Source organism: Camelina sativa, chromosome 11, assembly GCF_030686135.1.
Source record: "Camelina sativa cultivar CO46 ecotype springtype chromosome 11, ASM3068613v1".
Taxonomy (NCBI): Eukaryota; Viridiplantae; Streptophyta; class Magnoliopsida; order Brassicales; family Brassicaceae; genus Camelina; species Camelina sativa.
This window is the reverse complement of record NC_141890.1, coordinates 45,069,039-45,083,083: the sequence shown is the minus strand read 5'-3', so window position 1 is coordinate 45,083,083 and position 14,045 is coordinate 45,069,039. Positions and strand designations below refer to the sequence as shown.

The 14,045-nt window shown below is 38.6% G+C and overlaps 3 protein-coding genes across 4 annotated transcripts; 2 read left to right on the top strand and 1 right to left on the bottom strand.

The window, feature by feature from the left end:
• The first annotated feature begins 1,964 nt into the window (after positions 1-1,964).
• LOC104763478 (agamous-like MADS-box protein AGL82) lies at positions 1,965-2,825 on the top strand. Its single transcript, XM_010486842.2, has one exon. The coding sequence runs from the start codon at positions 1,992-1,994 to the stop codon at positions 2,823-2,825; it is 834 nt and encodes a 277-aa protein (XP_010485144.2). The 5' UTR covers positions 1,965-1,991.
• Positions 2,826-4,483: 1,658 nt separating this feature from the next.
• LOC104726117 (uncharacterized) lies at positions 4,484-7,801 on the top strand. The gene is made up of 2 exons (XM_087475243.1): positions 4,484-6,898; positions 7,141-7,801. The coding sequence occupies exon 1, from the start codon at positions 4,772-4,774 to the stop codon at positions 6,884-6,886; it is 2,115 nt and encodes a 704-aa protein (XP_087331369.1). The 5' UTR covers positions 4,484-4,771; the 3' UTR covers positions 6,887-6,898; positions 7,141-7,801.
• A 285-nt stretch (positions 7,802-8,086) lies between these two features.
• On the bottom strand, positions 8,087-13,222 carry LOC104726116 (DEK domain-containing chromatin-associated protein 4). Of its 2 annotated transcripts, none has more exons than XM_010444905.3 (12): positions 12,957-13,222; positions 11,049-12,247; positions 10,932-10,965; positions 10,555-10,637; positions 10,374-10,433; positions 10,180-10,290; positions 9,942-10,022; positions 9,788-9,862; positions 9,099-9,615; positions 8,802-8,902; positions 8,686-8,716; positions 8,087-8,576 (listed from the first exon to the last, which is right to left on the bottom strand). In XM_010444905.3, exons 2-12 carry the CDS (start codon positions 12,198-12,200, stop codon positions 8,383-8,385), a joined length of 2,439 nt encoding a protein of 812 aa, XP_010443207.2. In that variant the 5' UTR covers positions 12,201-12,247; positions 12,957-13,222; the 3' UTR covers positions 8,087-8,382. The 2 variants fall into 2 exon arrangements, with proteins under 2 accessions (XP_010443207.2, XP_010443208.2); XM_010444906.3 differs by having other exon boundaries at positions 12,913-13,072.
• Between the last annotated feature and the right edge of the window lie 823 nt (positions 13,223-14,045).

The window sequence follows — 14,045 nt, the reverse complement described above, 5'->3', positions numbered from 1 at the left end:
ACCCCATTAGTATTTTACTTTGAAAAATACTGCTTAATTAGACAACACGTGGCTAAAAATAAAGTATAGGTTATCCGCAGTAAAATTACCATAAGTAAATGACACTGAATTGAAACTAAATATGAGGACTTGACTAGCATACACTAATTACACATACTCAAAACTCAAAAGATGGTAAAAGTTTTATTATAATCGTAAATTTATTGACTAAGGCTTTTTAAGAAAGGAAGAAGAAGAAAAAAAAAACTATATATTGAATTTACAAATTTTCTGACGTGGAAACATCTTGACCCTTAAGTGGATAAGAGCATTGTAAAAATTATCCATTACAACATTATCCCATGCTACTAGCAATCATCAAACACTGCTTACCAATTGTGGTGTGTTTTGGGGCTTTTTTGGTAATCGAAAAATGTCTTCACACGTACAATTATTTTCGTATGCAATGTCATATATATATATATATATATATAGAGTAGTAGATCAAATTAGAAATCATGGGTCCACTGTCCATGATATGTCACGTTTCAGTCTTGTACTCATCAAGTTGGCAAAACTTATGTTTACCGTAGCTGATTTATTCGAATGTATATATGCGTAAACTTTATGATGTTTGTAATGACTTAAAAAGACTGTGAAATTTTGGTATGCAAGTCTTGAGTATCCTGGAAACATGTGGGTTGGATTTGGATCAGTCAAAGTGTCAACTGTCAAACATGTAAAAACCAAAAGTTAAATATTATGTATCGAACAATTACTTACGTATATTATGTAGGTAGTTTAATTAAGAAAAATACTGTTAAAATTTTATTTGTACTGCGTCGAATTACAAATGCATGGGACATTTTTTCATTTTTTAGTGTTGGGGCTGTGTTCTTGTTTGCACGTTTTAGCATGAACAAGATACATGGTCATGGTCTTGTTTGCACGTTTTAAATAAACGAGATGTGGTCTCTTTCTTAACATCGTAGCGAATGGATTTAGAAGCTGATTTATCTCTCTCCGGCATGAAGTGAATTAAAGAACCTCAACCGTCTTTAAAAAATTAAGGAATATTTAAGAAAGACACTAATTAATTCGCCCAAATCACAAAAATCAGAATCCTCTTTCTTGATCATGCTAATAATTATATAAGGTTTTCCTTTTTATTGAACTCTTATCCCTTTGTGTGAACATGGAAATGAAAGATTTGTATAGCCTCGTCCTCTTTAATACTAGTAGGAAAAAATGGAAAGAAATAAGATATCAGCATTGCTACCGCAATTTAGGGACAGGAAACAATATTTGGGAATAAACCATATATTCTTTCTTTATGTTCGTGTGTAATATATAAACACAGAAAGAGGAACTCCATTGTTAAATCAAGAAACTTCAGAAAGTGGAGAGAGCTATTCGAGAAGGTAGGTACTTCTATGCGTTCTTTTTAACCACTTTTTTTATTTACTTTACATTTATATAGCTATGTGGTTTCCATATAATTCTACTTATTATACGTGTTTTCGCGAATTTGGATTTGGAATTAAGCACGTACTAAAAGTTTTGAGGGCTGTTTGTTCTGTGGCTTCGATTGAATATTCACGTAGTACAACACATATTTTTATATGGCGTTCTTCACATATGCTGTTATCTTGTTCACAATTCACATGGTGGTAGTTTATTACTGTTAATGAGTTCCAAATGTATGACTATTAGTGAAAATTTTGAGGAAATTAAAAAATGATATGAATCTTTGTTCACAAACGACACATGTAAGTCCGACACTGCTATGAAATGTTAATAATTGAAATCTAAAAGCTAGGAGTTACAATTAATAACTGACAACAAAATGTTTACTATTCTTGTACTCTAGTGCTTTCGTTGCAAATGTTTACAATTTTTGTATATTTTGGTGAATGATGATATGTATATTAGTATTTCACTTTACATGATTATGAGCTGTTGTTGTTTTTATTCCTTTTTTTTTGGCTATAGATTAAAACCAAGGTAACTGGATGGGTCGAAAAATGGTAAAGATGGAGAAGATACCGAACGAAAAAACGAGGATAACGACTTACAAGAAGAGGAAAGCATGTTTGTACAAGAAAGCCAGTGAGTTCTCAACGCTCTGCGGCGTGGACACTTGTCTCATTGTGTACGGCCCGAGCAGAGCAGGGGACGAGATGGTAGCGGAGCCGGAGTTATGGCCAAAAGATGAGAGCAAAGTACGTGAAATAATAACCAAGTATAGGGACATTGCGTCAAGCAGCTGCACCAAGACTTACACCGTGCAAGAATGCTTGGAGAAAAACAACACTAAGGTGGAGAATTCGAAGACTGCGACCAAGTATCAACCATGGGACAAACAGCTCGACAAATGTTCTTTAAACGAGCTCTACGCGGTTTTCGTGGCTGTAGAAAACAAGATTCAGGAGGCTACGAATAAGAATCAACCATTTCCTGACAGTACTTCTTGGTCTCATGAGCAACTTGCTTTATCCGGTTACAATCAGCAATGTCTTGAGCAGTATCAGTTGTTGCCTATGCCTACTATGGAGCACAACGAGTTCTCTTTTTTCCCTTTCAATAACCAGGTTTCCTCAACTAAGACAGAAGTGCCTTCCTTCTCACATGGGGCAGAGCCAATGATAGCTAACGGGCAAACATTCTTTTACGGGAGTTGTTCAGATGGTCCATACGGTCCGTTGGTGCAGAGGACAGCTTACATGGAGCCAATACAATGGGGTTTAGGAAACAGTATGTTCAACGACGCGAAGCAGTTCCCAGATTATCCCTTCAGGTTTGCACAAAATAATGACTTGGAGGATTCAAGTAAACATCCTATGTGAGACATGTCATCTTGTTACTTCCTTCTAAACGTTGGTTGGACTATTTCAAGTGCTTAATGAACTTTTGTAATTCAGGTTTCTCTATTAATTTGTGTTTTTCATAGTTTTCTCATGGAATAAGAAAATTAAATTTATGGAAATTTTTTTATATATATGCTACTGACATCAATAAACTACTACAATAAAGTCAATACAAAAAAACAAGTATCTAAATATTTTTGAACCAGAGTTACAAGGTATGAAGAATCTTGTAGTCTGACAATAGAACCAAAGTGGCTCCTACGATGAGCAATGTGCATAGCAGATCGTGTTGAATGGATTTAGAAGCCGACTTAGCTCCGGCGGGAACATCAGCAGTCTCTGGCGCCAAGTTTGCCATCGCCGGTGCAGAACTATTTACCGGACCTCGTCCGTAAGGAAATATATCCGGCGTATTCGCTGGTGTTGATGGAATACCAGGGATTGTTACAGGCGGTGTTGCTGAAGTCTCCGGAGCATCGGCTGAGACTGGTGGTTGGTTTAATGGTGCGGTGGCGGGCGATTCTAACGAGGTGGTGGGACTCATGGTCGGAGTGGAGATTGGAGACTTCACTGGAATTGTAGTGGGTGGGGAAAGAGGGGAGGTTGCGGGAGTTGAGACAGGAGCCGTGGCGGTAGTCGGAGTGGAAACAGGGGAAGTCACCGGAGATAAAACAGGGGATTTCAAAGGAGACGAAATGGTTCGAGATGTAACAGGGGAAGTAGCCGGAGATGATACAGGGGATCTCAAAGGAGTCGCAATGGTTCGAGACGAAACAGGGGACGTCACCGGAGTAAACACTGGGGATTTCGATTGAGACGGATCGGTGGTCCGAGATGGGGAAGTCGCCGGAGTAAAAACAGGGGATTTGAACGGAGACGCTATGGTCCGAGACGTAACAGGAGAATTCGCCGGAGTAAAAACAGGGGAATCCAAAGGAGAAGCAGAGGTCGGAGTAGTAAAAACAGGGGATTTCTCCGGAGGCTGCGTAGGCAAAGTTTGCTTCGTCAGAGATTCCGTCTCTGGAGAGTTTCGTGTCACGGGAGGATGTAAAGTAGGCGTATGAGAAGGAGACTTCGTCGGAGCTATGAAACGATGAGATTTTGACGGAGGATGTTGTTTGACGGCGAGTCTCGGAGACTGAGCGGGTGCATTCTCCGCTTGTACATTACCATAAATAGAAATTAAGAAGACGAAAATGGAAATTACAAACCGATGCATCGTGATCTTGTTTTGTGTTTTGATTCTGGTAATGAATAACAAAAATCCCAAAATATTGTGTGTGTTTGATTCTCGGTAACTCTGTTATAAGTTAAATATTCGCAACTTTTGGTTAAGGGAGTTTTATAAGAGAGAGAATTAAAAATAAATAAACGAAACGTCGTGAATCGTGATATTATGACCGTTGGTGGCGCGGCGCCTGTGTAGTTTATTACCGGCTGTAGGAAGTGAACTAGCCGCAAAACCGGTTATAACCGGCTACTAAAAGACGACAGACTACGTGATGTTTGGAAGGTTATCGAAAGTCATACTGGGTCTTGTAATTGAGCCCATTAAAAAGAAAAGCTAGCCCATTTGTTCTGGATTTACACGTGTTCTCTTCACTTATAAAGGGCTTTAAACTGCGCTAAGTGCACGGTGTACGATAGAGAAATTAGTTGGATTCCATCGAGAAGAATAAAAAAATGTTTTAATTGTAAAAAGAGAAAAATAAGAAAATTCACAAATCAGCCGGATTAGGGTTTCTAAGCCTTTGTCTCCGTTTCTTGCTTCCGGGGAACAAAAATCTCGTGTTCTTGAGATTTGTTCATGTTTCGAGTGAGAGCGTAAGCTTGTGGGTATTCTGATTTGAGAATCGGAAAAAGGAAGGAGCTTGCTTTTTTTTTATCATCACCTGGAAAGAGAGAGAGAGAGAGAGAGTTTAAAGATGGATGAGGGAGATGGGAGAGATCAGATGGATCAATTCCATCAAAACGAGGCGATATCTGCCGTAGCTGACGACGGGTTTATGGCGGAGGAAGAGGATGATGATTATGAGGATCTTTACAACGACGTTAATGTTGGAGAAGGGTTTCTTCAGTCTGTGAAAAAGAGCGACGAAGCGGGATCTAGAAACGACGAGGAAAAGGAGAAGGTTGGTATCGATGGGGAAGATAGGGTTGAGCCAGTTTTAGGTACGCCCGAAGCTGAGGTTTCGATACCTGGTTTGGTTGGTGAGAGCCTTGTTAAAGAAGGTGAAGCAGGAGCAGGAGGAAGTGGTGGTACTGATGTGGTAGTCGCTTCTAGTGGATATGGAGCTCAAGAGGTTAAGGTAAGCGATGTTAGCCAGGAGATTCCTGATGGAATTGGTGCTGGTACTGGAGGAGGGCTTAGAGTTGAGCTAGGGCCAGCTGCTAATCGGCCAACTGATCTTGAGGTTCCTAGAGGAAATAACATTTCTCAGGGTCTCTTGCCGCCACCACCACATGTCTTAGGAAATAACGAGAATTTGATGAGACCTGTGATGGGTCATGTTAATGGTGGGACTCCTCCTGGACCTGGTATGAACATGGTTGGGAACGGAGGTAATATAGCTATGCCTGGTGTTGTTGGCGGGGGAACTGGTGGAGGAGGCAATGGGACTTTTCTTTTCGTTGGGGATTTGCATTGGTGGACAACTGATGCTGAGCTTGAGGCAGAGTTGTGCAAGTATGGTGCTGTGAAGGAGGTTAAGTTCTTTGATGAGAAAGCTAGTGGGAAGTCGAAAGGGTATTGTCAAGTAGAGTTCTATGATCCTATGGCGGCTACAGCTTGCAAAGACGGGTTGAACGGTTATGCATTCAACGGTAGGCCTTGTGTTGTTGAGTATGCGTCTCCGTATTCTGTTAAGAGAATGGGAGAGGCACAGGTGAATAGGAGCCAACAGGCGCAATCTGTAATTGCACAAGCTAAGAGAGGAGGGCCTGCTGATCCTCCGAGTAAACCTGTCGTGGCCAACAACAACGCCGCCATTGGCGGGAATTTCCAAGGTGGGGAAAATAGAGGATTTGGTAGAGGTAATTGGGGTAGAGGCAATGCTCCGGGTGGTAGAGGACCTGGTGGTCCAATGAGGAATAGGCCTAACGGGATGGGAAGAGGTTTGATTGGTAATGGTGCTTTTGGTCAGGGCATGGGTACAGGGCCTCCTATGAATATGATGCATCAACCAATGATGGGGCAAGGGTTTGAACAAGCTTTTGGTGGACCTATGGCCAGAATGGGTGGCTATGGAGGATTCCCTGGGGCTCCGGGTCCACCGTTTCCTGGGCTTTTATCTTCTTTCCCTCCTGTAGGAGGAGTTGGTTTACCTGGAGTGGCACCTCATGTGAATCCAGCGTTTTTTGGACGAGGGATGCCGATGAATGGAATGGGAATGATGCTTAATGCTGGTGTTGATGGAGGGCATAATATGGGAATGTGGGATCCTAATAGTGGAGGATGGGCTAGTGGTGAAGATTTGGGTGGTGGAAGAGCTGCGGAATCGAGTTATGGAGAGGAAGCTGCATCTGATCATCAGTATGGAGAGGTTAATCACGATAGAGGTCGTCCAAATCCTGTGAAAGATAAAGAAAGAGCTTCAGAAAGGGAATGGTCTGGTTCATCGGATAGAAGGATTCGTGAGGATAAAGATGCTGGTTATGAAAGGGACATACCAAGGGAGAAAGATGTTGGTCATGGTAATGAGATGCCAGAGAGAAGGCACCGTGATGATAGAGACACTGGTCGTGAGCGTGAGAGGGAACATCATCATAAGGATCGTGAACGCTCCAGAGATCGTGAGCGAGAACGTGATCGTGACAGAGAAAGGGACAGGGAGAGGGATCGTCATAGAGAGGGATCGTCACAACGATATGGTGGTGATCATCGTACTAGACACAGGGACGAACCTGAGCATGATGATGAGTGGAACAGAGGTCGGTCATCCAGAGGACACAGCAAATCACGGTTGTCTCGGGAGGATAACCATCGCTCAAGATCAAGGGATGCTGATTATGGGAAAAGAAGGCGGCTTACTACTGAATAAAATCGGATAAAAGTAAGTAGTTGATTCTAATGGTATCTTGCGTTCCTTCATGTATCGTAACTTCTACCATTCTTTTTGATGTTTTGCTTTAAGTTTTTCTGACTAATAGTTAGCTGTCTTGAAGGACATATTGTTGTCTCATTGTCTAAACTGTGTAATGTGTACTCAAGTAGATCAATGATTTATACTTTTTCCCTTCTCTTTGCTGACTAAGGTTTCTGTTGTCTTCTTATATGTATAAACGTTATGGGTAGATTGACTTTTGAGAGCTCCTGCAAAACTATAATGGAAGAAAAGGAAGAAAAGGATGAAGAAAGAAGACCTCAGGGAAAGGCAGACTCTTGTCAGAGAAAGAAGTCTCTCACTGGTGAAATCTCTTCTTCAACTCAGCTTAGTTACCTAGAAGTGGAAAGAAACTTGGCAAACGTTTGCCTTCTTTAAGTTATTAGACACCTTACCTTTTGCCATTGTTATGTGAAACTTCTAAAGACCAGTGTGTTGTGGTGATGTTTTGGCCTTTCGGGTTTCCATCCATTTGTGTTTAGATGTTCTTATTTTAACTGTTTCTGAATTTGTTGTTCTGTAGTTGTATTAGTTACAGCCAAAATAGTTAGCCTGGCCAGTGTTGCTGATCTTGTTTCTCCATGTTTTAGCCATTTGGGCTGTATTGTATGTATCATATTGTAAGCCCTTCATCTGCCTTAGGATCATCAGAGATGTGCATCCTTTGGGATTGTGTTTTTGTGATTTCCAAAAGTGATGTAGTAGATCATTCTTTTGTGTTGTTGTAGAGGAAATCTGGCTCCTTGTACATAATAGAAAGTCAGATTTCTCCATGTTCATGTTTTTTTGTGTGGAAGTTTGTGTAGCTATTAACACATCTTCATCAATGACATACAGATTCTATTTTCTTCATTAGCACTGGCCAAGTTGGTTATTCCTTGTTCTGTTGTGCTCTTTAGATATTGCTCGATTTCATTAGAATAGGTTTCCTTCGAGTATGCATGCTCTCGTTATGTTCATGTTTGTTTGGCTAAATTATCCTTTTGGGACCCTTCTTTCTAGGCAATCTATCTCAAGTTTGCGTACTCGAGCTTGGTTTAGTTTGATTGAAGAAATTATTAATATCAACATCAATGGCCTCCCTTACTCTTTAATCAAAGCAAGATTAAAGGAGCGAGGGAAGTTTGAACAAATGTCTTCAAAAGGAACCCAAAAATCAAAAGGGTGTTTAAATGGGCCATAAATCCTAAAGGCGCTTATGTTTAATTGTATACACAAACAAAGCTGCTTATCTGATAACATCTAACTTCTGGTCTTCCTCTCTCCGACTCTACCACATAAGTTATATTAAAAAAAACGACAATTCAAGACCAAAAAACAACCAACATATTACATTCTCTGATATATTTGCCTAATGCTGAAGATAGGCAATGGAGGAGAGAGACCCCTTGACGATTAAAATAGCAGCTAGACTAGATTTATGTGCTTTGTGATCAGGCTTTAACCTCCTCTGCACCACCAGATCCTCCAGCTTTCTCTTTCACTTTCTCTTCTTCTTCCTCATTCTCAGCATCCTCTTCTTCTCCTTCCTCATCATCGGCCTCTTCTGCTAGCTTTTTGAGCTCATCTTGGATCATCAGCTTAATAGATGATTTTCTTGAGGTGAGATCGATTTTGAACTTTTTATCTGAAAGACAGGTGAAAACAATGCACTTTAATCAAACAAACCAGCAAGAATAAGCAAGACCATCAGTGAAGAAAACAACTGCCAGGAAACAATCCCATCTGCTATTTACCAAGTCGCTTGAGGATGTCAGTGAATGTAGCCTGTCAGAACATGATAAAGCAGTAGTTAGATATCTATCTAACTTCTAAACTCAATTACTATAATTTCATGGTTTAAAATCCTCACCGTGTTGAAGTCGACCCCTTTCAAGATATCAATAATTGCATTTTTCAACTCTTCATCACTAGGCTCCTTGGTTTTGTCTTTCCCTTTTCCACCTTTTTTGCCTATTAGCAGATAAAATAGAATGACAAACACGGGATAAAACAGTGTCAGACAAAAACTAAGAGGCTGTGAAATATCGGTTTAACTTCTGCAGTATAAGACCAAGCATTAAGATTTCTCAAGCTTCTGACTAATCATGTACTCATATATGCTTTATTAATAATGAGAGAGATTTAGAAAAGCATGGTATGACCAAACCTGGTTTCTCTTTTGATGCAGATTTTGAAGGCGCCGAGGACTGCTCCTTCGCCGGTTTCTCAGTCTTCTTCCTCTTTGAGGATGCCTTTGGACTTGTATCACTGTCGTCATCACTCTTTTTCCTTTTACCTGCAGAGCGCTTCTGAGTAGCTTTCTTTGGTGGACTGGATTCCGTAGGGACTGCAGTTTTCTTGCTTCTCGATTTCCCTGATGTTTCTTTCTTCTTAGATGGAGTCCTAGAACCACGTTTCTTCTTTTGAGTTTCTTCCTCTGACTCCTCAGATTCAACTTTGTCCTCACTTTCAGAAGGCTGAGGCGCCTCGTCCTCAGATTTATCAGGAATCCCATTTTCATTCTCCTCCTCTTCATTAACTTCATCTTCCTCCTCTACCTCCTGCTCTTTCTCTTCTTCTTCTTCTTCTTCTTCTTCTTCCTCTTTCTCTTCTTCAGACTCATCATCAGAATGAGGTAAACTCTTTTTCTTCGTCCTTGTTGCTTCCTCGGTCTTTTTTTGGCTCTGTAAAGAACACAAAAAAACTAATCAGATTTCAGGTACTTGGACTAGACACAAGAACACAGGGAAATGAAAAACAGCTACACATGCATCAACCAATACAAACATTCTCTCCACAGTCCACAGTTTCTAACACAAGGATTTAAACCTCCAGTTTTAAGCTATTGCCTGATACCTTTGCTGATCGTTTGTAAGATGAGTTTCCAGCTGCAGGTGAACTTTTTTTAGGAGTTCTTTTGCGCTTCACACCCTTTTCAGTAGGAAAAAAAAAAGTTTTAGTATGCAGAATAAATTTTTAGGCTCAGAAAGGGTTTCAACACCAAAGTAACCTTGTCTTTCTCATTAAGAAGAACATCACTTGTCGCATGAGGTTTCTCCAAAAACTCAAACAGCTTCGTAACAATGTCTTCCTACATTGGAGGAAAAGCACCAAACAGTCAGTTGCCAAGTTGATTACATGGGAAAAATAAAGAGGAATTGACCACTAACATGATGCTCATTCAATCATGACAGTAAAAGAAGCTCCAAAAAACGAAACTTAGAAATGAAATGAGTATCCATAATAACCTTCTTTGCTGTAGCCTTAGCAACTGATATGTCAAATATTTCACAAAACTCCACCAATTTTTCTTTGTTGTTTTTGTCAAGCTTCTCTTTTACTTTCAATTTTGCCTTTTCCTGCCAAATATCATTTGAGAAAATTATGTAAGAAATATGACAAGAGCTTATGTAGAACAATATTAATGTGTTGTCTCGCATACCTCATCTCCTTGCCATTTGTAACCAGAAAAGCGCAATATGTTCGTCTTGACCTGAGTAGCCTGTCAAAGCAAGAAAATCGAGCCACATATAAACATGATTAGCAGACTCTCTGTAATTTTAAGGATACCACAAAAACTTTAAATATCTAATGGAGTGGCTAAATATGAAAGAGATGCTCACTTTTCCTCTCCTCCCACCGAAGAGAATTTGGTGTAGCTGCTTGAAAACTTCATCAGACTTCTTCCTTGATATCTTGTAAGCAACTGCAGAGAAAAATACAAGTTATCAACTTCATATCAAGTGCAGAGGAGAAAATCTAGCCACTAAAACCAAAAGAAAAACATTTCACAAAAAGAGGAGTGACAAAGCCAGAAAAAAACAAAAATCTAGATATAAGAAAATCAAGCCTAAGCAGTCAGAAAGAGCACTCCAGTAATAGTAAAAGGACTATGTGCTCAAGCAAATCCTTAGAGAAGCTAAAGCTGAAAAGACTGTTTAACACAACTAAATTAGGCTGAGAGGAACTTTAAAGATACATATTTAGAATATGAACATACCATTGGGGATATCTTTGAGAGGTGTCCCTTTTCCCTGTATTGTCCAAAAGCAAATTATAATCAGATCTAACAATAAAACACAACATACAAACCAAACAAAGGAAACTATTTGCAAACCTTTTCAACATGAAATTCCCTTGAAGAATCTTTATCAATCACTGCAACAAGCCTTTCAACAGATTTTCGCTCACGAACAGGGCGATCAGAGAAAGGAGTCCTAGGTTCTATGTCCTTCGTTTCTTCCTCACTCTTTGTCTTTCCACGATTTTTCTCAGTCTTCCCTTTCCCTCGCTTGTTAGACTTCTTGATATCTTCAATTTTGTCTTCCTTATCATCATTACTCTCTTCTTTTTCATCTTCCTTATCATCCATGCTCTCTTCTTTTCCATCTTCCTTCTCATCCTCTTTATCTTCATTTTCATCTTCATTCTCGTCCTTACTCTCTGTTTTTTTGTCTTCCACGTTTGGCACATCGACTTCAGTGTCTGCCTCCACTTCCTCTTCTTTGTTTGCTTCCTTCACTTCCTCTCCTTTATTTGTTTCCTCCTCTTTCCCCTCATTATTTTCCTTCGATGCCTCATTTGTGTTATTTTCATCCACATTATCCACCTTTTCATCCTCATCGACATCGTCCCCCTTGTCTCCACTGACCAGCTTTTCTTCCTCTTTGATGTCTCCCTTATTCCCTTGTTCGTTTCCATTCACTTGCCTTCCTTCTAGTTTCTCCTCCTTTGATTCTTTCTCAGTTTTCTCTTGGTCTCCTTCTGTTGTATCTATCTTCATCTTTTGATTTTCGTTGTCTTTTATATCTTTCTTGTCATCAGTCTCCACATTTTCCTTCATCACAATATCTTCCTCAGTGGCACCTCCAGAAACACCATAATCAGCTTTCAACTTCTTGTCATCTGTGTCTTCATCCATTTTATCAGCTTCTGGTTGTCCCTTGTCTTCGTCCCTTTTAGCCGTCTCCACTGGTTCCTTGTCTCCGTTGACATCTTTCTCTTCTGATTTTTCAGTCTCAGCTTTCTCTTCTTTTTCTGTAACCACCTCTTTATCTTCCGTCTCACTTTTTCCTTCATGTTGCTTAATCTCATCATCTATCTCCATTTTCTGGGGTCCAGTATCCTCAGCTTTCTTATCTTCCTGTGTTTCCTTGCCACTAGCTTTCTCCTGCACTTCTTTTCCACTGATTGCATCTGATGTCTTCTGAAGAGAATTAGTCCCATTTGCTGTTGGCTCCACAGTGAATTTTGTATCTTCTTCCCCCATTGCTAACCCAGTGTTCAGTAGATCTTAAAGCCAGAAACACCAGAACGCTGTGGAAAATACAAGCTTAGTGTTAAAGACTTACACAATACGGGACAGACGGTGTAATATCTGTTGACACAATTTCAGACATTCATGAAACAAAAGTCATACCAAAGAAGGGTTACATAACCCAAAACAAGTTCCACAGCAAAGAAGAAACTGAATGTGCGAGAATAATAAGAGAATTCAAAGAAGGAACAAACTCATAGCAAACAGTGCATCCCATCTCTCTACAATACAATTAAATAAAACTTCAACAGGCTCTAACAAGAGGAATTGAATGAGAAAAAAAGATCCAATTTTTAATGAATATAGACATTCTTAATGATTCAGTCCAAATCTAAAAAGAAGGATAACCAAAAAATTTCCTCAATTTGTGAACTTTCTGGGAAGAAAAAAACATAGATTTAGATCCAAACCACAACCAACCACGATGTGTAACTCAAGAAGAATCAACGAGCTCATAAAGATTATCCCCTCTAGAACCTCAAAATTCGTATGTTTCTCAACTAAACTAACACAAAATCCACAAATCAAAAAGAACGCAAAACACAAACCCTAAAAACCGCGGCTTCAAGGAGCAAGACAACAACCAAAACAAAACAAAAAAAAAACCCCTACATGCGAATATAAACGAAAGATTAAACAGCAAAAACAAACAAAACAAGCTCACAGTGTTCAAAGAGAATCGAAAAGGAGGAGACTTTGGAATCTCACCTCGCTCTGCTCTCTCTCTATCCAAAGGCTCTCAAAGCACTGAGCTTTTTTATTATTTTTATTTTTTTTTGTTCGAATCAGAATAAAAAAGAAGAGACCAACGCTCCGATTTCTATAAGGGAATCGGACGCAAAACCGGATTTTAAATACAGTTAATTGCCACGTCGGATATGTTGAACGGTTCAGATTTCGTGTTCGATACTCTCGTGGATCGGTGACGCTAGATAAACCCCAACCTCCGGTACTGTTTATTTGAGATTATCCTTGGTTATTAAGATTAGAGAGATCTAAATAAAAGTCATGATAATTAATTATTTTATAAAGTAATTTTTACTTTTTCAGTCATAAGTTTGACAGTTTTCTCCTACTTCCAATACTTTTTTTTTTAATTTGATGATGGAATTAAATTTTAATATTTATTAGTAGTAGAAAATACAAAAAAAAAAAAAAAATCTTTATGATATTCCTATAAATTATAAAGATTAGAGAGATCTATCTAAATAAAAGATTAAAAGTCATGATCGATATTATATTAATTATGTTAAGTAATTTTTACTCATAATAATGTTTGACAGTTTTTTCTTACTTGCAATCCTTTTTTAAAAAAAACATTTGATGATGGAATTAAATTTTAATATTTATTAGTAGTAGAAAATACAAAAGTTTATTTATGACATTCTTATTAATCATATATAATTTTTAAGGGAGTTACAATCGATATTTAATACTGAATAATACTTTTTTAAGTCCGTGTTTAACGGATTATCTACGTGTAATATGAAATTAATCTGGATATTTACTATTTATGGAAACTAAAATCTTTTTTCTAGTCAAAATTATCCTTATCAGATAAAATAAATTATTTTAATGAATTTATGATAGATATTTAATACAAAGTAATTTCCAATACTTAGTCTTAGTGTGTTTAACAGTTTTTTTCTATGTACAATATAGTATTATATATGTTTTACATTTTGATGATAAGGTTAACTTTGTAACTCGAACTGTTTGTAAAGAATATGACTTTATTTGAGATTACTTAGATATATATATAGTTTTTTAAAAATTCTGATCAATATTTCATAATAA

What these genes read in the sequence shown, in the direction of transcription:
- LOC104763478 (XM_010486842.2), top strand. Translation starts at nt 1,992, where the DNA reads ATGGGTCGAAAAATGGTAAAGATGGAGAAGATACCGAACGAAAAAACG.
- LOC104726117 (XM_087475243.1), top strand. Translation starts at nt 4,772, where the DNA reads ATGGATGAGGGAGATGGGAGAGATCAGATGGATCAATTCCATCAAAAC.
- LOC104726116 (XM_010444905.3), bottom strand. Translation starts at nt 12,200, where the DNA reads ATGGGGGAAGAAGATACAAAATTCACTGTGGAGCCAACAGCAAATGGG. An exon ending in TCGGTGGGAGGAGAGGAAAA is followed by an intron (nt 10,434 to 10,554) that starts GTGAGCATCTCT and finishes TTGCTTTGACAG; the next exon opens with GCTACTCAGGTCAAGACGAA. An exon ending in TGACATCCTCAAGCGACTTG is followed by an intron (nt 8,577 to 8,685) that starts GTAAATAGCAGA and finishes CCTGTCTTTCAG; the next exon opens with ATAAAAAGTTCAAAATCGAT.